The 24,646-nt window shown below is 42.5% G+C and overlaps 2 protein-coding genes across 2 annotated transcripts in view; one reads left to right on the top strand and one right to left on the bottom strand.

The window, feature by feature from the left end:
- The first annotated feature begins 6,483 nt into the window (after nucleotides 1-6,483).
- MTMR8 (myotubularin related protein 8) overlaps nucleotides 6,484-24,646 on the top strand; it is an 85,429-nt gene continuing 67,266 nt past the window's right edge. The window contains exons 1-2 of the mRNA XM_054574221.1: nucleotides 6,484-6,496; nucleotides 7,711-7,835. The gene's annotated coding sequence lies outside the window, so the exon portion shown is untranslated. The remainder of the gene's footprint in view (nucleotides 6,497-7,710; nucleotides 7,836-24,646) is intronic.
- On the bottom strand, nucleotides 24,116-24,577 carry LOC129071089 (profilin-1-like). Its single transcript, XM_054574222.1, has one exon. It carries the CDS (start codon nucleotides 24,575-24,577, stop codon nucleotides 24,116-24,118), a length of 462 nt encoding a protein of 153 aa, XP_054430197.1.

The following is a 24,646-nucleotide window of genomic DNA, read 5'->3' as shown; positions in this document are numbered from 1 at the left end:
CTCCTCCCTTATGACCTTTTCACCTCCCAACGACCCCACCTCTAAATACCATTACTTTGAGGATTAGGTTTCAACACATGAATTTGTGGGTGACACAAACATTCAGTCCATAGCATAACCTTTACTTTGGCCTCCAGGTCCCCAACAATTACTTGCCAAGTCCTATTGATTACAATACTCTTCAGTAGGTATTATTAATATTATGCTCACTTGACAAGATAAGGAAACTGAGACAGAGTAACTGAGCAACTTGCCCGAAGTCACACAGCTAGTAAATGGCAGAGCAGGAAATTTGAACCTGAACCACCTTGTTCCAGATATGTGCTATTTACTATTACACTAACCCACCAATCAAATGATGATCATTACAGTAATGCCCAGATCCCTCAACTTTATCTGTACTGAGTTTTATATTTTTCTCAGTCACATTCACCTGTATGCTCTCATCAGCTTTGCCCAGCTACACGCAGTGGGTAGCCTCATGACCCTATTTTATAGATGGAAGAAATTGAGGCCCAAAGAGCTAAGTGTTTTGCTCACGATTACAAAGCAAGTTAGTGGCAAAGTTGGGACTGGGCCCCGTATTCCCTGATGCCCCATTTCTTATCTCTTTCATTTCAACAACAGCCAGAGTTTTACTGAGTACTAAGCTCTGCAGGGTACAAATAGTGATTGCCGTGAATATCTGTGGTCTTGAATTTCTGTACACTGTGTTACTTTTAAGTGCCAAATTACCTGTCTAAAGTGTAATGCTGTTATTCTTGATACTTTTAGAAATCTAAAATATGAGTCATAATGCATTCAAATGTATCAAGAGAATTATATGCTGCATCACTAAAGTTTTGAATTGGACAAAGTTGCACTTGTTTGAGCTTTGTGACCACAACACTCTGCTGTTTAAAACTTTTCCAAAGCTTCCTATTTTTGTATTTCAGTTCCCCAGGATTCTAGTGAATCTGAACATCTTTTCTTATGTTTATTAATTATTTTTATTTCACTCAGGTTCATTTTGTGCCTTGTTCTACCTCAGGGGTTCCAGGAGGAGTCACCTTAGATCTAGAGGTGGGGTGGAGGGAAGGGAGAGATGTTAAGGGACAGAGGAAGAGGTGGGATTGGAGGACAGATACGGAAGAAGAAGAAATGTAATCAAATCCAGGTCCGCCGTCCCCCCATAGCTTGACTTGCCACTCACCCCTTCCCATATTCTCTCTACTTCTTTCTTTGTTTTCCTCCAGCAACAGATCCATTCTCTGAGGTCTCATCCCACTTCCTCTAAAGTATTTTATTTTATTTATTTATTTTAATCCACACCCAAGGATATGTCTATTGATTTGAGAGAGAGAAACAATATGCTCATTGATTTCAGGGGAAGGGAGTGAGAGAGAGAGTGAGAAACATCGATCAGTTGCCTCCCATATGTGCCCCCAAAGGAAAATAGGGGTGCTTACACCAAAAGAAGGAAGGGATGCTAAATAGATAAAAACAGTAGACAGCTACTAGTATATATAGCTTAATTTAAGTTTTCTTCCCAAAGGGAGAGCTAATTATTCCCACACCTTTTATCAAATGCTCCATCTTCTTTCTATTGAATTGAAATGTTATCTTATATATTAAATTCTTACACACACATGGGTCTGGTTCTAGACTTTGTCTGTTCTACAGACAGATCATTTCATTTCATTTGTCTGATCATCTATTCATACACTGAGAGCACATTCTTTTCATTACAATGGCTTTATAATAGTTTGAATGTCTACTATAGCAAGAGCCCTCTCACTGATATTTTTGTACTTTATGTAAAATTTCAGGTAGGCAAAATAAATACTGAAACATATTACGAACATCCAGGTACCCATTTCTAGATTACAGATACAATCAAAGACCCTTTCTTTATGGCATTACTCTCCTAACTTCCCCAGAGATAGTCACTATCCTGAACATTTAATTTGTACAGCATTTTACATTGTGAAATAGAACACACACACAGAAGAGTGCATACAAGTTTACAGTTTAATGAACAATTATGTAGAGAACGTAACCACCATCTAGGTCAGGAAATAGAACACTGTCAGCTGCTCCCATTCAAAGACCTTCTGTGTGTCCCTTCCTCATCACAACATCTTACTTCAGGTGGTAACCACTCTTCTGACACCCTAAATAATCCCTAAGTAATATAGTTATGCCTGTTATAATACTTACTGTAAATAGAGTTATATGATCTATATTCTTCTGTATTTCTTCTTTCATTCAATACTTTGAAAGGTTGATCCATATTGTGTGTGGCTCTATTTTGTTCATTTTTTCCATGCACATTTAAATTTTTATATGTTGTATAATTCAAAATAGTATTAGGACTTGCTTTTCTTACTCAATATTATAATTGTGAGATCTGTCTCTGTTTTTAAGAGTAGCTCTAATTCATTCATTTTTACTGTTGTATTGTAACCCACCAAATCAATATACAGCAATTTGTATTTCCAATTTGGCTCCTCTGTTGATAAATATGTTCGTTGTTTACAATTGTGTCACCATTTCAAACAAATCTGCTCTCAACGTTCTTGCACATGTCTTCTTGTATGTGTGGGAAAGAGTTTTTCTAAGTCATTAGCAACTTTACCAGATGATGCCAGGATTCTCTCCAAATTGGCTTACTATAATGTACCCCAACCAGCAGTGTCCACGGATATCCATTTTCCAAACATCCTCATCACACTCAATATTCCAGGACTTTTTAATGCCTGCCAATAGAACGGGGTGCAAGGTTAATGCACTGTGGTTTTAAGTTCCCTTTTCCTATTACTAATGAGTTTGCATATCTCTTCTTGTATTTCTTAGGCATCAACTATTTTTCCTCTTCTAATTGCCTATCCATGTCACTGTCCATTTATCTACTACATTGATTTTTTGTTGATTAGCATGAATATTTAGTATTTTGTATACAGATATTTTGTTGAGTATATGTGTTGAAAATATCCTCTCAAGTCTGTGCATTGTTATTATACTTTGCTTCGTCTGTCAGCACAGAAGGTTTTGATTTTACTGTTGTTAAATTCATCACTATTCTCCTATATGCCTTGTGGTTGTGTCTTGTTAAAGTAATCCTTTCTTCTCCTAAAGATATGAAAGGTAGTTTCCTATATTTTCTTTTAAAATATTTCTAGTTTATCTTTTCAAATTTAGATCTGTATCTGGAGTGCACATGTGTGTGTTTGTGTGTGCGTGTGTGTGTGTGTGTGTGTATTTCCACATGGAAATAGTCCTAGCATCATTCGTTGGAGACTCCATCACCTCCACATGGGTCTGCAATGCTCCTCCTGTCATATATTAATAGTCCACATATGTATTGTTTTGTTTGTGGGCTCCCTATTCTGTTCCAAAACCCTTCTGTCTACCCCTACCCCAACACCCCACTGCTTTAGTTACTATGTGGTTAAACTGAATGTTGATATCTATTAGAGCAAGTCCTCCAACTTTGATCTTTTTCATGGGAAATATCTCTTGTTGCATCCAAAGTACCCCAAAACTTAGTGGTTTAAAACAACAGCTTTTGTTATATCTAGTGATTTAATCAGTGAGTCATTTGGGTGGGGATCAAGTGGCCCTCCCCAACTGGGGTCAGTCAGTGGTATTCTGTTGGGAGCTGGGCTGCTCTGGAGGGTCCGAGACAGCTTCACTCATACGTCTGGTACTTTCTAGGAGATATTTACAAGGCTGAAATCAACTGAGTTTTTCTCCCTATCCATTTTGTCTCAGGGCCAGCTCACTGCTCTGTACAGCAGGTATTCAGATTGGTTACATGGTGGCTCAGGGCATGAGCTGCCATATATAGCATATAACAATAGGATATCTCCAGGAAAAATCATTGTTCACATAGGCAACAAATATTTCTTAGTATAGGTATGTCTATACAAGATTTGCAACATACTTATGCTAAAATTTATTTGCTGTGTTTCTGAAATTCAAACTTAACTGGATATCCTTATTTTACCTGGCTATCTTCTTCAGAGCTTGTATAGGCTGAGACAGAAGCCATAAGCCCTCTTAAAGTTAAAACCTCTACTTAAAGAACACATACTTCTTAAAATGGTCTTATATTATAATGACAATTTTGTCTTGTCAAAACAAGTATACATACAGCACGATCACCACATAATAGTTCTGCTTCAAACATGGACAACATTAATTAATATTAACTTCAGGCAAACCATTACTTAAGAAAGACTGCAGGGGAGTTGGGTAATTGGTTGTTTGGGAGTTGGTTTTCTTTTTCTCCCCTCCTTTTAAATAAAAAACAGACATTACTTACAATTCAGCACATTTACTTATTTTGTTACAGTCAGTGCTTAAAATACCAGCTACATTTGCCAAGATTATAGAGTCTTTATTATTGGCCAGGAAATAAACTACCACATTATGAGCCTGATATTAAACAACATTCTTGCCTGTGTATTCAGTTGCCCACTCTTGGCGAGTAAATGAGTGGTACAGGGCTTCTATTTACTTACACCCACCACCAAATCAAAGGTTAAGAGCAAATAAAGTGTAGATGTAAAATACGTGATAGCTCTGCTTTCACTTTACAACAAAACAACAACAAAAAGAAACCTACCACCAAGTTGCTCATAACCTGTAAGAAAACTGTAGACGGCTTTCAAACCATGAACAGCTCAATGAACGGATCAGCTACAACATGAACTATTGCTTTTAGAATTCATTGTACCATTGTCATTCTTTTCCTCTCCTTTCACTTCATGTTATTATGCAGAATGTCATTTTGTTGTCCGTGGTTTTACTTCATGTTATTTCATTTTTTATTGTTTCATGTCCAATTTCTTCTGAGGTCAATTCCTAAAGGTCATAGTCATACCTCTTACCGGCAGCACTAAAATGATAAAATCCACGGTCTCCTGCCTCTGTCTGCCTTTCCTAACATCACTTGTTCATCACCAGTGGCTACTGCAGCAGCTATGTGAGTCACTTATGCCAGATTCATAGAAGCAAAGACACAAGAATAATTTTCCAGAAGTGAAGTTCATTAAATATTGCATTAGTGTCTCCAGGAACTTTAGGATTTCTCATATGGATGTCTTGTCAAAACTGAGGTCCCCCTCAGCAGTCTCAGAAAACTTAAGTTGGAAAAATAAGAAGTGGCAACAGTCCATGGTGGCTTTTAGGCAAAGGATTATAGACCATAAAGGGGTGAAATCAAATGACCTTTGGAATGCTGTAGATACCTCCTTTCACATCAGCTCTACCTTAGCAGTAATAGACAACTGAATAGAATTAGGCTTGGAATTCCTGACCTTCCCAAATCTGCATTTTCTCAATTTCACAAAGAGGAGGAGTTGAGTTTCTCCTCATTCCCACTCCATCAAAGAGTAGGAGGCTCTCCCCCTTTGCACTGGGGAGGCTCATCGACTAAAGCTATCTCTTTCCTTAAACTAGGGGCTTGTTCTTGCATTTTTGCAAGAACAATGGTTTGAGATTATCTAGAGACACAGAAATTAGGAGCCTGTCCACAACCTGAGCATTAGTGAACCCTGCTGGGTGGGGGAGGAAATGAGGTTTAGGTGCGGGTTGTCCCTCTGTAAGCTGAAGACTTTGGAGATCTAGAACCCAAGGTGTGCTCTGATTCTGATGGTCTGTTTCTGTCTTAGTCCTCAGCCTGATGGACAAAGAGAGGACGTAGAGTGCTTCAGAACCATGAAGAGATTACCTGGTGCCTCACTCCACTCTTCCTGTTCCTCTCAGTGTCGCAGCACAGATTCCCTCCGGAACTGGACACTGCAGAGAGAAGTAGGATGGGGAAGGGTGCCTCCCAGGGTGAGGTTTGGGTTGACTGAACTCAGAGGAAAGGGGTACAGGTAGTAGACTCGAAACACAAGGGACGTCGTCAGGACCTCCCAGCCAGGGGGCACCTATGCTGTACCCAATGCGACCAGCTATTACCCAGCGCCTCCTCTATGCCAGGCACCGTTTTAGACACAGAGAAAATACAATGAATTACACACACCAGGGCTCCCATTGTTAAGGTCCACCCCGAAGGGGTGCGCCTCTCCAGAACTTGAAGGTGGTCAACCGGTTATTGCCCTAATCTCAACTTGTCTCTCCACTTCGTAAAGGGCAAAAACCTGGAATAAACCAATCTCACCTGCCCCGCTTGAATCCGTAGCGCGGCTTCCAGACTAGCAGTGGTGCGGAGGGAGGGGCCGGGTGGAGGCGGCCGGGACGCCGTGACCTGATTTCGATTGCCACGTTTCTCCTTTCTTGATCGCGCCCACGTGACCACCTTCCCCTAAATAAAGTTGAACAGTTCTAGGCTGTGCTCAGTTGCTGAGGGAGACAGCACTAACAGTGAGCTTCCCTAGCTGCATCAGTCCTCTCCTGGCACCCGCCCGCCCCACGCAACACACACACGCACACACACAGTCCTGCACCCTCGGATCAGAGGCATCATCCAGAGCCCGGCTCAGTTCCTAGTACACGAACCGCACAGGTAGGAAGCCCCGCTCACCCATCAGGTGAAAATGTGGGTAGGTGGGTGGTGGGGCTTTGGCACTGACAAACAGAGCTGGGCTGGGGGTTGGGGGATGGGGAGTCAAGAGATAAAGAGCGAGCCCTATGCGTGAAGAAACACTTGTAAGGACGGGTGCGGTTTGTTCGTGTGGGTACTGCTGAGCGCGCGAGCCTTTGGGGAGGTGGCGTTGGACTCCAGATGAGAAAAGTGCAGTGTTCTGGGACTCCAAAAGCCTGGGATTTCTTCCCAAACCAGGCTCAACCTTGCAACGTAACCTTGAACGAGGAGGCTTTCTTACCCTCTCTAAACCTGATTTTCCCCATTTGCAAGAACCAGGCTCAGGCTCCCGCAGATTCCAGCTAGTAATGCAGCTGAAGGCGCGGAAGAGACAATGGCGGAAAGCGTGGCGCACCTGTGCGGAGGGCTGCGGACTTGAGGGTCCGTTTCAGAGCCCGCTCCGTGGGGCAGAGGCCTCCTTGAGAATGGGGATGGGACAGGCATACGGGGGCGGGCCCAGGCGTCCACCCCTGGGACACTCGCCCCTTCGGCATCCACGTGCGGATCCAGCTGCAGCTGTGGACAGAGCTGGGGTCCTAGGGCCCTATCCCCAGGCTGCTGGCTCCTTGCAGTTGGGCCAGCGTCCAGTCGGATTCTTGGGCTCTACTTGTGGCGGTGGGACCCTAACTTGCTAGATAAGGGTCCCCAGAATGCCTACACTCCTCCCTGGCCAAGCCTCCCCAAGGACGCGTCTGCTCTGGGATTACTGGGAGAAAGGGAGGGGGAGGGGACGAGAGAGTGGGAACCGATAGGGAGGGAAGGAGTGTTTCCGTGTGTGGTGGTGGGCCGTGATATTGCCCCTCTGGAATTCTCAGTCATCCGGCCGGTGCCAAGGACGCCAGTGCTAAACCTCCTCTCTCAATTCACGAGGGCCCTCTACCCTAACACAGTCCTTGTGGTAATAGCTGAGAGACCACGCCCCGCCTGGAAAAGGGGTGGGCAAGCAGGAAGCTGACCCTCGAGGATCCCAGGGGCAGTGATCCCCCAGCCCAAACCCGAGAGTGCTTTTTTGATACACAGGTTTCATCCCACCTTGAGGGAGGAGTGGTGGAGGGAGGGAAAGGGGAGGGTTGGGTGGGGCGGGGTGGAGCAGCACACTATTTGCCTATGCAAAGGACGGATCCTATTCATTTCAGATCCGTATCTGGCATCTTCCGCTGACAGCAGTAGCAGCTTCACCAACCATCTGAATGGCCCAGAAGATGGAAGCCTGAAGTGGAGAATAGCGCCCTCAGGCTGTGCCTTCTGCATTGGACCTCAGGTACCCTGGGGAAGTGTGGAGCCAGGGAAGAGTATAAGCCCCCAGTTCTTCCCTCCTTTTGAGTCCTAGACTGTGCCCTACCCCCATTACCTTTACCAGAGTAGTGCTCCTATCTTCTTATTTTTTAAAGCAAATATCTTATTCTACCCCTACTAGCAATGTGTTTTATACTGCCCTGACTTGGTGGGACTGGTAATAATTTCCCTCTCAGAATAACCACCACCTCCATTTCCCATCAAGTCAATATTAAGGCTCCAGTCATTAGCAGGACCTGAGATGGGATTTGAAGAAAAAAATCATACTTCGGCAACAAGGTCTGGTGGGGCAGATAGGTGACCATTATAGTGATGGAACCACTACCCCAGCTCAGATTAAAATAGAAACCAAGTATACCAGCCAACAACCCTGATGTTGGGTAAGGGGAGGGAATTAATCTGCTAAAGCAATCTATCTAGACTCGGGCAAGACAACAGATTTACAGATTGTTGTGGAGGAATAAAGAAATGACAATAATTTTCAGGGTGTGGTTTTCAAAGATGGTCCCTAAGCATGTCCAGACCTGTGATGCAACCCTGGCTCTCCCATCTCCCTACCTTTCTAGTGGCTTTAAGTGGAGATTAGCTCAGCATCAGATGAGTGAAATAAGAAATGTGCTGGTGCCTGCCCCTCCCTGGAAGCACTGCCTCAGAGAACTGTAGTCCTAGAAAACTTGACTGGGGACTTAGAGCTTTTAGTCCTACGCTGCTTTAAGGGTAGCCGTGTTTTATGTTTCTGTTTTAATACTCTCTGCATTTGAAAATCTTTTAGATCCAGATTAGTGAAAGACATTTTAAAAAATTTTTAGAAGATTTTATTTATTTTTAGAGGGGGGGGAGGGAGGGAGGAAGAGGGAGAGAAACATCCGTGTGTGGTTGCCTCTTGCACACCCCCTACTGGGGACCTGACCTGCAACCCAGGCATGTGCCCTGACTGGGAATCGAACAGGTGACTCTTTGGTTCCCAGGATGACACTCAATCCACTGAGCCACACCAGCCAGGGCAGTGAAATATATTTTTTTATTACCACTTATCCTAACGTAAAATTAAAATAGACATAACAATCACCAATTACTCTTACAGACATATATAGAAGATAAAGTTTTAGGCCATGGAGTCTCGATTTCTGCTACTGCTTTTTTTTTTCTCTTGCATGTCTACTGAAGTAAAATCCATAATCAGTATGGGAGATATTTTTCCTTGGGGAGGGGACATAGGGTATAGAGGAAGGGTATGGGAGGAGGGAGTGAAGACCAGAACATATCCTTAGAGGTGGTGGTAAGTGATCAATTTGAGTTGGTTTTACCAAGTTCTTTGAACTTCAGATGCTGAATTTCAGGAATGAGAAGAACAAGCTAATAGGCTTGAACGTGTGACACCCACACTGACAGGACTCATTTTAAGATTGTACCTGAGGCAGAGTGTACTGAAGCTGGGGGCCTTCGATGTATCTGTAGCCGAATCCCTCCCCTCTGTATCCTCTGCATGCACCACACACACACACACACACACACACACACACACACACACACACACTTTAGTTTGATGAATATTTGTTGAAATCAAGGAATAAGTGCTTAGAATTGGCACAGGAATGATTTTTTATCTATGGCCTTCAATTACCCTACCCCTAGCTTCATTCCCTGCCCTTTGGAATTTCTCCTTAGAGTTTCAACTTTGCTAAACAGAGGAAATGGGGCAGGACGTTGCATAGACATAATGAAATAACTAATTGTCTCATTTAAAGCTTCATTATGTGCCCTCCGTTACTCAAAACCAAATCTGTACTTTTAGTGAATGACTTGTATTGCTAATGGTGAAAGCCCCTTCTGATGTAAATCATCATTTGTTCATGTGATTTGACAGTGGTATGGAAGAGAGAAGGAACTCTGGGTTTACTATCCTTCTGTGGGCTACTCCATTGCATTAGTAAGATTCCAGTTTTGTAGGGCTAAATTCGGGGGCTGGGCATATAGCTGAATGGGGAGAGGTGTTTTGTTTGTTTTTTTTTTGTCGGAGAAAAGTATGTTTTATTTGTAATGAGCTTATTACTATTTTACATGAAGATATAGGTGGAGAAGAAATTGCCCTATTGGTAGAAACCACCATCCAATAAGTTTGGCCCCAGCACATGACAAATGGTGACAGAAATTCTTTGGTGGCTTGTAGTCTCCTAGTGGAGCTAAAGTCAGTTGCATTGAGATGATCTCCATGGTGTGTTGAGCAGCAAAGATGAGACTGGCTCTTGGCCACAAACTAGGCTGCACAGTCAATAAGATCTGCTTCCATCAATCTAAGGCTGCTCTGAGGAATGGGGACAGTTTTTAAGGGTTATTTGAAAAGCAGTTTGCCAAAGCACACTACTTTCCTTGGTTGCCAAAAGAAGCTCAACAGCAGCTCTCGGATCCAGACAAAGTACTCCACGCTGAATCTTTAATCCATGACTTAACTGACATCGGACACTTGGAATTCCATTCTCTGCTGCAGGTAGTATAGCAGTCTAAAAGTTCCAAACTGGTCTCCCATCTTCCTAGTTGGGCTTTCAGCCTTTTAAACTGAAAAATAAGGGGACTAGGTGAAACTGCTTAAAGCCTCTGCGAGCTATGACAGTCTAGGATTCTATGATTTCATGAAACTCCAAGATGTATCTCCAACTACACAGATTCCTTTAATGAAGCCAGAAACAGATTTGGAAGGCGGGGGGTGAGGGGAGGTGATGCTCTTTGAAGAATAATTTGGGTGGCTCAGTGGATTGAGTGCTGGCCTGTGAACTGAAAAGTTGCTGGTTTGATTCCCAGTCAAGGCATGTGCCTGGGTTGCAGGCCAGGTCCCCACTGGGAGGCGTGCGAGAGGCAACTGATTGATGTATCTCTTGCACATCGATATTTTTCCCCCTCCCTTCCCCTCTCTCTAAGAATAAATAGAATCTTTAAAAAAGAATAATTTGGCTTTTGGCGGGGGAGAACATGCAGAGGGCCTCAACATACCTCTGACTTCTAGTATATGAAAAGGCTAAGGGAAGAAAAATGTAAGCCTTCCATTTTGCCTGCCTTGCTCTACCATGATACATGGGTCACTTTTAAAAGCAGGAGCTACAAGGTAGGGGCTGTTGAAATGTAATAAAATGGAACCCCAGGTCCCCTCTCAAAGGCTGAATTTACCTTGTCATTTTTATGTTCAATTTTCTATAATTTTATCCAAAGAGATTTACATAATGGCGTGGTCATTGAAATCTTGGGATGTGAGTAAAATATAGTCCCCATATACTCATCAAGAGGCTATCAGAAGCTGCATTTCTCAAATGACACCCACAAAAAAGAATAAATTGCTCAAAATGGGGATTATTCTGAGCTAAATCTCGGAGTCACTGATGGAGGATCTTTCTGCAGCACTTCTGCGCTGTGTTGTACGTTTCAGGCAGTAGAACATGTTAACTGCCTGTAACGTGAACTTTGACCTTTGACTGCATTTTGTTTACATTTCCATAATTTTATACCACTATTTAACTTCTCATGTGTGTGCCCTTAAATCTGCTATCCTGTCTTTTTATCAAGGTGCATCATATTTTTTGCCTGGAAGCTTCTCTAAAATCCAGCATTTAAACTCTTCTGGAAATTAACATATTGTGGGAGCATATGTGCTTTGAATAGGGAAAAGTGCTAATTTACTTTTTTAATAGTAATAGTATGCCAATTTAGAGTAAACAGGAGTGTGTTAGAATTGGAAAGTGCGTAACAACACGGTTAATGAGTAATCAGGCAGTGAGTTCCCCATTACGGGGAGGGCTAAGCTACAGATTCCCATTAAGAAATTCATTATGATTGTAGTGTATATAATTAATTCCCCAAACCAAAGGTACCACTGAGAATTCCCAAAGTTTAGGTGGGGTCACAGAGCAGTATTGTGGTTAAGGATACATGGTAATTATGAAAGTAACAGCATATAAGCACTTTTTTTGAAAAATATATTTTTTAAGCATATGGTATCTTAACACTTGTTATTCTAGATTAACCACATTGTCAGTTCTTGCGTTGAAACCAGCCAATCAAGGGAACTACTCGAATGGAGGTTGAAAATAGTATTGTGCTATTTATGCCACAGGTTACATGGGTTGGTGTGTATCCAACATGACTGTTTTCTCTTGGTTTCAGATAATGTAGTCCTTTAGCTAGAGTTAAAATGCTTACCAATTACCTGCCATTTTGGCCTGGATTATTTTTCTAGATTCCTAATTTTCTACAATTTTAGAAAATGCTTAATTTCTCCTTAAAGAGACTTTAAGGAACGTGTTTGTTGCCAAAGGATATGAATACTAACATCAAAGAGAAAGGAGATAGGGTTCTGCTGATATCTCTCTAAAATTATCATGAATATACCCTGCCCTACTCAATGAACTGTCTGTGTCTTGTGTATGCTGCAGTCACTCTTGGGGTTTTAAAACTTTTTTAAAATTTAACTTCAGGAGCCCAATATTAATGGAAAGTTGACTCCACTCTCTTCAAAACCAGCTCCCGAGGCCACCTAGTGGAGATTGCTGCCATTTTCCAGAACAGAGAATCCAAGCCCACTCTTCTTCAGCCATCTTCAAGCCAGGAAGCTGTGAGGGGAGCACTTTCATCTTTGCTTTTTCTTTCAATGAGATCACCCTTCAACTTAGGATTCATGCCTGCTTTCTGGACTTCAGAGGACTATGAGAATGTTGATAAGTTGAATGCAACCATACAGGCTGAAGCCACCCATCTGGAGGCTCCACTCTCCTCCACAGTGGCCTTGATAATAGTATTGATAATTATTTTCTCATTGATAATGACCTCCTTTGTGACATACTGTTTCCACAAGTGGAGGCTGAAGGGTCGCAAGCTGCAGAGAGCCCAGGAAGAGTATCAGAGAGATCAGGAGAAAAATATATTTCATAGCTTTCCTGATCTTATTTCCTAAAAATGCAGTAAACTGCCATGTGAAGTGCACCACCTGCGACAAAGCAACATAACATGATATGACAAGAAATGAAAAAACACGAAATTAAGGAAGGAAAGAAATGGGACATGAAATAATAAAAAGTGAAATAACATGAAGTAAAACCGCGGGCAACAAAATGACATATTGCATAACAACATGAAGAGAAAGGGGAGAAGAATGACAATTGTACAATGAATTCTAAAAGCAAGAGTTCATGTTGTAGCTGGTCTGTTAATCAAGCTGTTCATTGTTTGAAAGCTGTCTACAGTTTTCTTACAGGTTATAAGCAACTTGGTGGTAGGTTTCATTTTGTTATTGTTTTGTAAAGTGAAAACAGAGCTATCACATATTTTACATCTACATTTTATTTACTCTTAACCTTTGATTTGGTGGTGGATGTGAGTAAATAGAAGCCCTGTACCGCTCATTTACTCACCAAGAATGGGCAGCTGAATACACAGGCAGGAATGCTGCTTAGTATCAGGCTTATAATGTGGTAGTTTATTTCTTGGCCAGTAATATCTGTCATGAAGATGAGAAAAAAGAAAGTCTATAATCTTGACACATGTAGCTGATATTTCAAGTACTGACTATAGCAAAATAAGTAAATGTGCTGAACTGTAAGCAATGTGTTTTTTTTTTTTATTTAAAAGGAGAGGAAAAAAACAACAACTCCCAAGCAACCAATTACCCAACCCCCCTGAAGTTTTTCTTAAGTAATGGCTTGCCTGAAGTTAATATTAATTAATGTTGTCCATGTTTGAAGCAAAACTATTATGTGGTGATCGTGCTGTATGTATACTTGTTTTGATAAGACAAAGTTGTCATAATATGAATGAGATCATTTTAAGAAGTATGTGTTCAAGTAGTGTCGACAATTAAAATATGAAAATTTTCTGGATGTTTTAAATGAAATCTACTAAATAATATATAGATTTATTATAGACTGTATTGTGGAGCATACCAGTTATTGGATGTGGAAGCAAGTAAGCAAGCAGTCATACTTTGTGACTCAAATATATGCATTATAAATAAAATGCTAGTATTTGGATGTTAACAAAGCAATTGTCTTTGGATAAAATTATTTTCTAAGTACTTAAGGTAGAGAAGGGCTAGGGGTTAAGGTGGGTGGAAAACAATTTCTGCACAGCAGAGGATGTCTGAGAAAGGAAGATGGAGTGAAATTGAAGCAAAGAGGTTTCTCTAGGACAAACACATACTTTTGAAGTCTCAGACAGCAAAAACAGAGATAAAATACATTGTCTCTGTTCTCAAGGAACATAAACTGATACTCAAAATGGACACCTAGGACAAAAGCTAGGAACATTTACAAAGCACATATAAGGGAATTCAAATACATAGAGTTAACCAAATTGCTTGTGGGCCTTGCTAGCCAGTGGATACATACACAGTCCATTAACATCAAGAACATGTTCTCATTCCCACCCCCGCTTGCTAACAGGGGACCTTGAAAATCTCTTACAACTTTACTGCGAGTCTCCGAAGTGTGGGGGTGAGGTGCAGGGAAGGAGACAATGGTGTTTGCAATCAATATTTTCGCTGTAGTCACTGCATAGTGATTGCCTTCTCTCCCCTGCACTGCAGGAGGCAGGTGTTCCCATTTGGCAACATCTGCCTCCTGCAAAGGTGCTCCAAGGAGACTCACTGTTAACCCTTGAAGATGATGCCCATTAGGTGGAAGCCAAGCCTGTGCCCCTGATGCCATTGCTCACTTCTTACAAATCACCATCCCCTGGGTGCCAGAGTATTGCGAGGCTCTGTATGGAACTGAATTGAAGGACCTTAACCCGATTTCATGCCAGTCTTTGTTACCTGGGTTCTAAAAGGGCATTGCTAGTTCCCACCTTAACTGATCGTGCCCCACCCTCCAAACCATCTGAGGCTCAAACCTGTCTGAAGTACACTCCCTTGAATTGGGCTCCCCATCTCTCCTGAGACCCATGTTATCCCTCCTTTTCTCTGTTACAAAACAAACTCCTCTGTTTCCTTCCAATATCATTAAGTACAAAATGGACAGTGGAAGAAAGTAGGAGAGGCAGTAGCCAAACTAAGCCCCCTTGCCAAAAAGAAGAAAACAACACAAGGTGTTATGGTAGTTCAGGATGTAAAGGGGTATACATAGTAAAAGAGTAATCTCAGAGGTCATATGAATTTATAAGGATTTTATTCCCATAGAAGGATTTTGAATCATATTTTGAAGAGAAGAAGGTGGTGAGGAGAGGAGGAATGGAAAAAAGGATTAGAATTCCTACTAGGATAATGACTTTGCAAAGCTTTAAATATTTGAACCACACCCTCCCTTTTTCTGAGGCTTCCAGGGGACATGAGGGGTTCGCTATGGATGCGAGTTAACCACAGTGGCACATGAAGCTGAAAGATGGGCAAACTGAGCTGAGCATCAAGGGGGAGCTTCCGTCTTTAAGCCAGAGAAGGCATCGAAATGAATTGCCCAGGAGAGGGAGAAAAAGACTTCAGACAAACAGCCTGGGGATTAGTGAGATCTCACAAAAATGAGTCTCTGGAAAGTTAGTCCCAGGCCAGTGTTCAGGCCATGTGATGTCACCCTCAGCAGCTTTTTGCACGCTTGCCGTCTGTGCACATAACTGTAACAAATAGAACTAAAGTTTACTCATTAGAATGTCACCAGCAAATGGATTTTTGTCATATTCCCCCACCCCCAAGATGGACAGTAGATTCAAAAGAAGGGGTTTACTGAAAACAAAGTAGAGGGCAAGAAGAAAGGCAGGGAGCTTGATACATCAAGGGAGCACACACTAATGAAGAACATGGCTCCCCGAACTGCTGCCACGGTCTGGCTTATATAGGGCAGGTTCTTCACGCAGGCGCAGAGTATATTTCTTTGCTTCCCAGATTCCTGAGGTGAGTGGGTATCGACTGGTGCAGCTGCAGAGCAGGGCTCTTTGCTTTTCAGGAACACGTTGCTTTTGCAGGCAGGTGTTACCCAGTGCATGCACAGAGCGGAGCTCTTTGGGGAGTGCCTGAAGAGACATTTTAAACTTATCAAAGAGAGCCTTAAAAATAATTGAAGAGCATACCCAACCGTTTCAAAGAGGCTCTAAGAATAAGTCCCCCCGCCTCCTCTTTCATGTAACAGTCCAATGCACAAGTTCCAAGCTGGCTGGTGGTGGTAGGATGAAGGCTTGCTCATCGATACATTCAGGGACCCAGGCTACCGGTGGAACTGCTGTTTTCAACACATGGCCTACAGATGAGAGCTCAGACTGGCCACCATCTTCATTTCAGCTTTGTGAGACCCAAGACTTCTTGTCTTCTATGACTTGCAAGCAGTGAACCCAGACATACTCACCCAGAGAGAACTGTGAGCTAATAACAATGAACTGTGAGCTAATAAGTGAGTTTTGATTTCAACTGCCAAGTTTTGGTAATTTGTTACACAGCTATGGCAAATTATACAGTGGATGAGCAGAAACCTTTGGCACCCATATCACATCCCTACAAACCACCTCTGATTTTTAGCTGCAGCTGTAATGGACAGTTCTGACTCACTCCTAGCTGCTAGTCTCCTACCGCAGGAACATGCTGAACATCTTGCTGAATTCTGCCCTGGTGCTTTTTCTGTTGCTGTGGAGCTTTCTCAAAAGAACCCAGAATTGCACGGAAAATTAATGCTCCCCATGGGCAACCCTCAATCAGTGGAGAAAGGGAAATGGGATTACTGTAGCTATATCTTCAAGCCTCTGAAAAATATTTAGGTAGACAGCTCTGGGAGTCATTCTGTATGCTGCTCAGAGATCCTAGTGGAATTAAATGTCTGTTGTCTAGAGCAATGACCTGAATAATGTATCTTTACATTAAATTTCCTCCCTCAATGTCTCTCTCTCTGCACCCTCACTCATGATTCCTGGGATCATCTCCTAAATAAATTACTGTTTCTAAATACTTTTCTCAGGCTCCATTTTCAAGAGAACCTATAGAACCAATGATGCTGTAAATTAATATGTGAGATACAACAGAGAGCAGGTATGATGGCAAAAGTAGATAATAATTTCAGCTTGGATATAATGAATTTAAGGGTCCTGTAAGTTAGTAATTCACTGATTTCTAAAAACTATTTATTGATCATCTATTATGTGATATAGGAAGAGGGAAACAGTGAACAAAGCAAGCCATTTTTAATTCTTCTGATGTTAACAGCTTGACAGGGAAGGCAGACCATGAAAAAGCTCTCTGAATGTCTGAAGAGCAAGTGCAGGGTGCTTAGAAGCTTATACTGGGTGGACCTAACCTAGCTATGTGTATTCTTGGAGGGTTTACTACAGAAAGCAACTTTTCAACTGAGATCCGAAGGATGAAAAGGTATTATTAGGAGACACTCAGGGATAGAAGTGAGGAAGGGAGACAAGGAGAGGTCCTGACAGAGGGAAACCTATGCCAAGGTCCTTAGTTAAGAAATAGCTTAAAACATTTGCTTATAGCTGTAGCGCACAGTCAAAGAGTACAGTACAAAGTGAAGGTCAAGAGGTAGCTAGGGCCTGACCTTGCCAGGCTTTGTAAGCTGTGGTGGGGGCGGGGGGGGGTTCCATTTTAATTCTAATAATAGGTTACACACAACTGGGAGCCACAGTGTTTTAAGCAGGAGAGTGCCATGAGATTTGCATTTTAAAAGCATCATTGTAGCTGCTTTGTGGAGATGAATTGGCGAGGCGGGTAGCCTGAAGGAAGGAAAACTTGCTAGGAGGCTAAATTATAGGTAAGAGATGTATGTAGCTTAAATTAGCATGTTCCGGTGGCAACCAAGAGAAAATGAACAGACTGGAGAGGTATTCAGGATGTATAATTAATATGTCCTGGTGACTGACTACATGTGATGGTGGGTTTACAGCAGAAGGGTGCTTTAAAGATGACTGCCAAGCAGCCACTTAATCACCTGGAGAAATGGTGCTGCCATTTCTCTGCAGAAGGAGTATTGAAATCACATAGGTATGGATGTATGTAATCACTCCAATATCCCCCTCGCTTCCCATTGCTCACAATTTGCTGTTTCTGGATCTCATTCCCTTAGAAACCTGTGCTCAGCAGAGTAGCTGACGAGTACTAATGTGATAAGCTAAGTCATAGATTAATTAAGACTAATAGGTTAACATACCATCCCTCTAAGACTGCTTGGCATTTTTGCCAGGGTCTTTGGGAGAGGATGCCTTTATTAAAAGAGGCACTGTGGTAAATCAGACACTGAAGAGGTTTGTAGACAGGCTTTTTGTGAAGGGGACACTCCACCATTTCTCTGGGAAGTAGGGCCAACACCCAGAGGACTCAGGGTTCAGGTATTGCCCCAAATCTTGTGTTCAGTATGTCTCTAATTTTGCCCAAGTGTCAAAAAGATTGGGACTAAGTGGAAGGTCCCCATCACTGGGATCCAAATTTCATCCCAGCAAAGCTGACCTACATCATCGGCCCATGAGAGCTAATTGTTAAATTTTCAGGAATTTTGTGACGAGTTGTTAGGTTGCATTTGCCCATAATGCGAGACTTCATATCATGGAAATTTGTAAATGCTACAAATTAAGGTTTTCCCCTCACCTCAAAGAACTTGCTGCAAAATGTTTACCATCCTGCCATACGCTAACCATGTGGTTTCATCTATTTCTGTGGCTTTACAGAAAATTCTGAAAACTCCCCAATTGGTATCTCTAAACCAGACCTTCGTTCTCAATGCCAGACTCACTTAACCAACTGCCTATTTAACATTTAACATTTCCACTTGGATATCTAATAGGCATCTTAAAGTTCGCATGACCAAAAAGAAGTTCCCCATCTATGGACCCGACAACCTCCTCACCATAAACCTTCTTCTGCTGTCTCGTTCATTTGCTCAAATGGCAAACTCTTCCTGCTGCTCAGGCCCAAAACATGGTTGTTATCAGTGAATATTCTCTATCACATCCCACATCCAATCCATCATCAGATTGTTTCCTTTATTTCCAAAACATGTTCAGATTCCAACCGGTTATTTCCATTTCCCCTGCTACCATACTACTCTGTGCCACCGCCATCTCTTACCTGGGTCATTGCAGGAGCCTGCTGGCTGGCTTCCCCGCTTCCCCCTTTGCGTCCTTTACCTCCTTCAGGTCTTTTCTGTAGCGTTGCCTACGGGTAAGGTAACAGCTGTGGTCTGAATGTTGAAATTCACAATATTAACATTCATATGTTGAAATCCTGACCCTGAAAGTGAGTAGATGGGGCTTTTGGGGGGGGTGATGAGGCGTAAGGGTGGAGACCTAATGAATGGGATTAGTGCTGTTGTAAAAGAAACCCCACAGAGCTACCTAGGCCCTTCCACCCTGTGAGGACGCAGTGAGAAAGTGCTGACTATGGACCAGGAAAAGGGTCCTCACCAGAACACAACCATGCTTTTCTTTCTGTTTTGTCACTCATCGCCATCTGACGCACTTTGTATGTTACTTAATTTTGAGTATTACCTGTCTCCTAGACTATAATGTAAGCTCCATAAGAGCAGGGGACTTTCCCTGTTTTGTCCACTGTTGTGTTATCAGGGCCTAGAACAGTGTTTGAAATAGAGTGCGTACTCAGTAAGTGAATGAATGAATGCATCCCCTAATACCACTTACTACACTGTATTGTCATTTATCTGTTCATGATAAGTACACAGTAGGCACTCAGTAAATATTTGCTGAATGAATAAATGACAAAAGCCTTTCATAAACTATAAAGCACACAGTGCTTTATCATTAGGAAATGGCCACCCTGTTCCCCTCTAGGTCACAAGGATGAGGCTGCTTGCTGCTATTCCTAAGAACTGCCTCCGCCCTTTATCCAAGAGGTGACACGTTATTCTTATCCCCACATCTCCACCTCTGGCCACCCCAAAATCAGTTAAAGCCTCTGATACAACTGGCACTTTAAAGCCAGTTTCCAGACTCTGTGGTCAACCACGTGGGAGCTCAGCCTGTACCCCCACCCACTTCCAAGTACCTGCCTGAACACTGGTGGCTCTGGTTTAACCTCCACACCCATACCCATGGTTGACCTGATATCTAAAGCAATTTACACTCCCCAAAACACTTTGTGCACAGTTTTTTCATTGTTAAGAGTCACCCAGAGCTCCACAAGCGCACAGGATGGATGGAGGGTCTCCACACCAGTGCTGCTGGTATCAACACCTCCATTTTCTAGGTAAAGAACCAGAGGCCCATAAAGGTAAGTAAGTGATTAGTGCAGGATTATGTGCCTAATAAGTGATAGCTTGGGGCTGGGATTCAGATTCTCAGAATCCAAGTCTTTTTAGCCTATTGTAAAGGCACTTGTACACAATCCAACTAGAAAATAAATAAATGTGAATAAATGAATATACTGCACGTAGAACTCTAAATTAGCAAAGAGAATGCATATTCTTTGCAATAATGAGCAAGGGCAGCACACAAAGGGAGTTTTTCTCTCAGTTCCTATACCATTAATTGTGTCTACCATTTACTTGGCATGGAGTTCACCCTATGCAAGGAACATAATAATCACATAAAGCCTTGAAACCATAACTAAATATTTCCCAGAGTGAGACACCCCGCTGCGTAGAGGCAAGGGAATTAGTGACTTGTATTGGGGAGTGGGGGAGACAAGGGATGAAAAGCAATCATTAGTAACATCCCTTCATTCTCCTCATTTAAACTGTGGGAAACCAAGGAGAGGGTTTGGCTGAAACCTATTTCTTTATCCATTAATTTATTAAGCCTGCCATTCATTTAATAATCCTGCAAGTTGTGTATTCATTGAGAACTTTGTAGCACAAAAGTCTGCTAATGGGGGTTGCAGCCAAATAGTCATCTCTAGGGGAACTTACAGGCTACTAAGAGAAGATATGTACATGCATAGTAATGACTGAAAGTTGAAAAGAGTTAAGTGTTATGAGGAAGGTGCAAAGAAGGACGTAGGGGATTCCAACGCATGAGAGAACACTTCCAAAATTGGGGACTAAGTAATACCTTTAGAGAAATGGGGCTGGTGGCTGGGCCTTGAAAAATGAGTAGTATCTGGGCTTGAGATTGTTAGAGAATGGGAGGGGGAAGGTAGGTGGTGGTGAATTCTGAGAGCACCTTGGGGGAACATTGTGCAGCCTGTCCTGAAAACAATGAGTTTTGCAGTGTGGCTGGACTGCAAGAGAGGAAATGTGGGCACCAAGGCTGCAGAGGCAAGTTAGGGCTAGCTTCTGAGTCACCCAGAACTCCATGAGCGCACAGGATGGATGGAGAAGAAATGGGGCTTCTTAGTAAGACTCAAGCAGGCTTCCCTGAGCCGCCCCCCACCGCCCCCCACCCCATGATAGCCTCCCCGTGGTGCCTTCTGGGAATAAAACAGCCCAAATGAGTTTCTCTGCACATTCAGTTCCAGCTTATTTTTATGCAAGGCACATTCAGTGTCTAGGGAAAGACTGCACCATAGCAACAGGCCAGGGCCACGCCAGACCCAGTGCTTCTCTTTGGCTAGATCAAGGGCAAGGACCTCTGCTGGATGGCTACAGCCTGGGCGTGCTTCGCATTCCCAGTGCAGCACCATTCAGCCATAGGCCCAATGGAGTTTTTCGTTCAGTGGGGCATCTGGGTACTTCAGCTTATCTTCAAATGAAGAATTTGCCTGGGCCCCTCTAACTGGCAAGTCCATTTTATCTCAAATAGCCTTATTTTCTGAACATGTCTCTCTGCTTGGGAGGTCTAAGCTGGAAAGAATTATGTAGAAGGCTCAATTATCTTAAGGGTTCGCCTTCATCATCCTATTCACCCCCTTCTCTTTCCCTTTAGGGATATGTATCATGCTGCCGTGAGGCTCTGTACAGGATGAAGGCTCTAGTGAAGCCATTTCCACATGTAATTTTGTTCCTGGCTTATTGCCCTGTCACTATTTCAATCTCTTTTCTTAACAACAGCCGGAGTGATTTTCCTTAGGAGGTTTAGTTAACCAAGAGCTCAATATGCCTTAGAAATATGATGTGGTTGCCAACAAAGTAGTTAAGGCAATTTCATTAGAGAGGGCCCGGAAGGAAGGTGATGAGAACTTTTGTTCTGCTTTGCTGCTCCACCCTGGCAGACAGGAGCACTACCATGCACGAGCATGCTGCAGGTGAGGAGGGAAAGGGAGCATTGCCCTTGGAGGCTGCAGCCACATTAGCCTCCTGATAGTTCCTCCACAGATCAGGCACACTACTGCCTCAGCGCCTTTGAATGGCTCTTCTCTCTGCCTGCAACACATCTCCCAATTCTTGACATGCCTCACTCCCTTTCCTCATTAGGTCTCTGCACAGATGTCCTCTTTGCAGACAGGCTGCCCTGACCTCCCTATTTAAAATAATCTCTTTCATCACTCTCTAGCATCCTCTACACTGCTTTGTTTGTCTTTGTGACACTTAGCATCTCCTGACATGTTATCTGTTTCTCCCATTAGAATGTAAGCTCCATGAGCAATGGGTTTTTTGTGTATTTTGTCCACTGCTGTGTCTAGAACAGTGTCTGACCCATAGTGAGGGCTCAATACATATTTGAAAATACAAACTTTGCATAGCATTTACTTCATTGCACTGCAATGTATCTTTTCACTTATCTCCATTAGAATTCTATTTAAAAAGCCTGTTTTTCCTCTTTTTCTTTTTTACATTTTCATTAGTTAGCCAATGCTGGCATAGAATGTGTTGGTTGGATGGATGGGTGGATGTGCTAGCAGAATGTTGCAGAGGGATGTCAAACATTACATGAGGTTGGCCTCGACCCACACCACACAATATGGTAGCCACTAGATACATGTGATTACTGAGCACTTGAAAGGAGATTTGTCTGAATTGAGATTTGTTACAATGTCCAAGGTTTTGAATTTTTGGCAAAAAAAAACTCATGTAAAATATTTCATCAACAATATTTATATTGATTATAAGTTTAAATAATAGTATTTTGGATGCACTGGGTTAAATAAAAGTATTCCTAAAATTAAGTTCACCTGTATAATTTTTTTAATGTCACTACTAGAAAATTTTAAATTACATATGTGACCAACATTATATTTGTATTGAATGGCGCTGCTGTAGAGATTTTTGACAAACTCCATGTTGAAACCCGGAAATTTGCAAGATCAGGAGGTTGTGTGTTTGAGGGGTAGGTAAAGGTGGTTCCTTGTGATTAACACAGAAGAAGGTTCTTTATAATCATTTCTCCTGGGGACTGGTGACAGCAGAGTCAAATAAGCACTATGGTTTATGCACCACCTCATCTTTCTCATTTCTTCTTTTTCTCACCCCAATTTTTCCAGAGCTGCTAGCAACAAGCCAGATCAGATTGTTAGAATTTTTCATGTCCTTTCTAACTCCTGCCCACACATACTTTCCCTGATGGTGACAACAATGAACAGATGAATGGTCCAAAGGTGAGCTACAAATTGGAAGAAAATCTAGCCACAAGCACCCTGGATCACCCACACCCAGCAGAAACCCCACTTTGGAAAAATTTCTCCTTTTCTGATAAGTGATTGTATGCATGTAACCAGCTCTCCTGGCAGGTTCCCATGCTGGGTTATCCCAGGAGGGAAATAGAAAAGTAGAACACACGCCATCTGCCCTTTAAGAGGTTATAATCAAGTTAGGAAACAAAAATAACTAACGTGTGTATGAAAGTTAAACAAGAACGTAGAACATTCATCTAAGAAATGTCAGGCAGAGTGTGATTAAAGGCCAAACAAAATGACCCAGAAAATTAGTACTCTCAGAGTTCAAATCAGAATTAGCCCCAACTATTAAGACAGGCAGAGAAAGCTTCCTCGAGGAGGTAGCACTTGAGCTGGACCTTGAAGAATATGGTGAGGCTACAAAATTCTAGATTTCCAGAGCTTGAATGGCCCTTAGAGACATATCGTATTCCTCACTTAACGAAAAATGAAACTGAGGCTCAGAGAAAGAAAGACCTCATAGCAAGTCAGGAAAAAGTTGGTATTAGAACCAAGATTTTCTAGTCCCCTGTCCACTACTCTCACTACTTCTCTTCTCCAGGTGCTGAGAAGGGAAGGATGGTGTTCTAGGTATAAAAAAGGCCAAGAACCCCAAATTCCTTACCCACCCCCCAACACACAAAAAAATACATATACAAGCACACACAGACACACTTACACACATAACCCCCAAACTGATGAGATATCTTTTTCTTTTTTTTTTTCAATACCATGTTACTTTAGCAGGCGAAGCAGATCAGACTAGATTCAAATTCCAGGTCAAACAACATCACCTTTTTATTTCATTAGAAATGGGCAATGCGTTGGTGAATGGCCTCTTTGATGTAATTTGCCATCTCAAAAGCATTGAGGTTGAGAAGCCCTCCCTCTGTCCCTTTTTGTCCCATCAACACAAGATATACAGACTCGATCTGAATGACTGTCACTGCCTGGCTGCCCCAACTCTGGCCTTTGGTGCGGAGGTCCATGGTGTTGTTGCCTTCGGTGTACAGGTTGTCCCGGATCAGCAAGCATTCAGTCCCCCCAAGGGTGATTCCCTGAAGAAACAGCTGCTCTCTCCCCTCTCTCGCCAGCAAGATCTGAATTTCTTCCTGGGTCAGCCGGAACAAGTTGCCTTCAGGATAAGAAGCTAACAACCAGGGTGGAGAATTGGTGACAATCGCTGCAGCACAGCACATCCTACTCTTCAGGAAGAGGGTGACACACTCTTGGCAGACCTCTTGGCTGATGTCCTTTATGCACTGCATGATTCAAGTAAGCTGGCTCTTAAATGATGAATAAAGTACCTTCTAGCAAGTTGATCTTCAAAAGATGTT

The sequence above is a fragment of the Pteronotus mesoamericanus genome, unplaced genomic scaffold (assembly GCF_021234165.1).
Source record: "Pteronotus mesoamericanus isolate MK-2021 breed Mesoamerican mustached bat unplaced genomic scaffold, CSHL_Meso_final contig_256, whole genome shotgun sequence".
NCBI classification, from domain to species: domain Eukaryota; kingdom Metazoa; phylum Chordata; class Mammalia; order Chiroptera; family Mormoopidae; genus Pteronotus; species Pteronotus mesoamericanus.
Note: the sequence above shows the minus strand (reverse complement) of the source record. Positions and strands in the feature narration are given on the sequence as shown.

What these genes read in the sequence shown, in the direction of transcription:
- LOC129071089 (XM_054574222.1), bottom strand. Translation starts at nt 24,577, where the DNA reads ATGCAGTGCATAAAGGACATCAGCCAAGAGGTCTGCCAAGAGTGTGTC.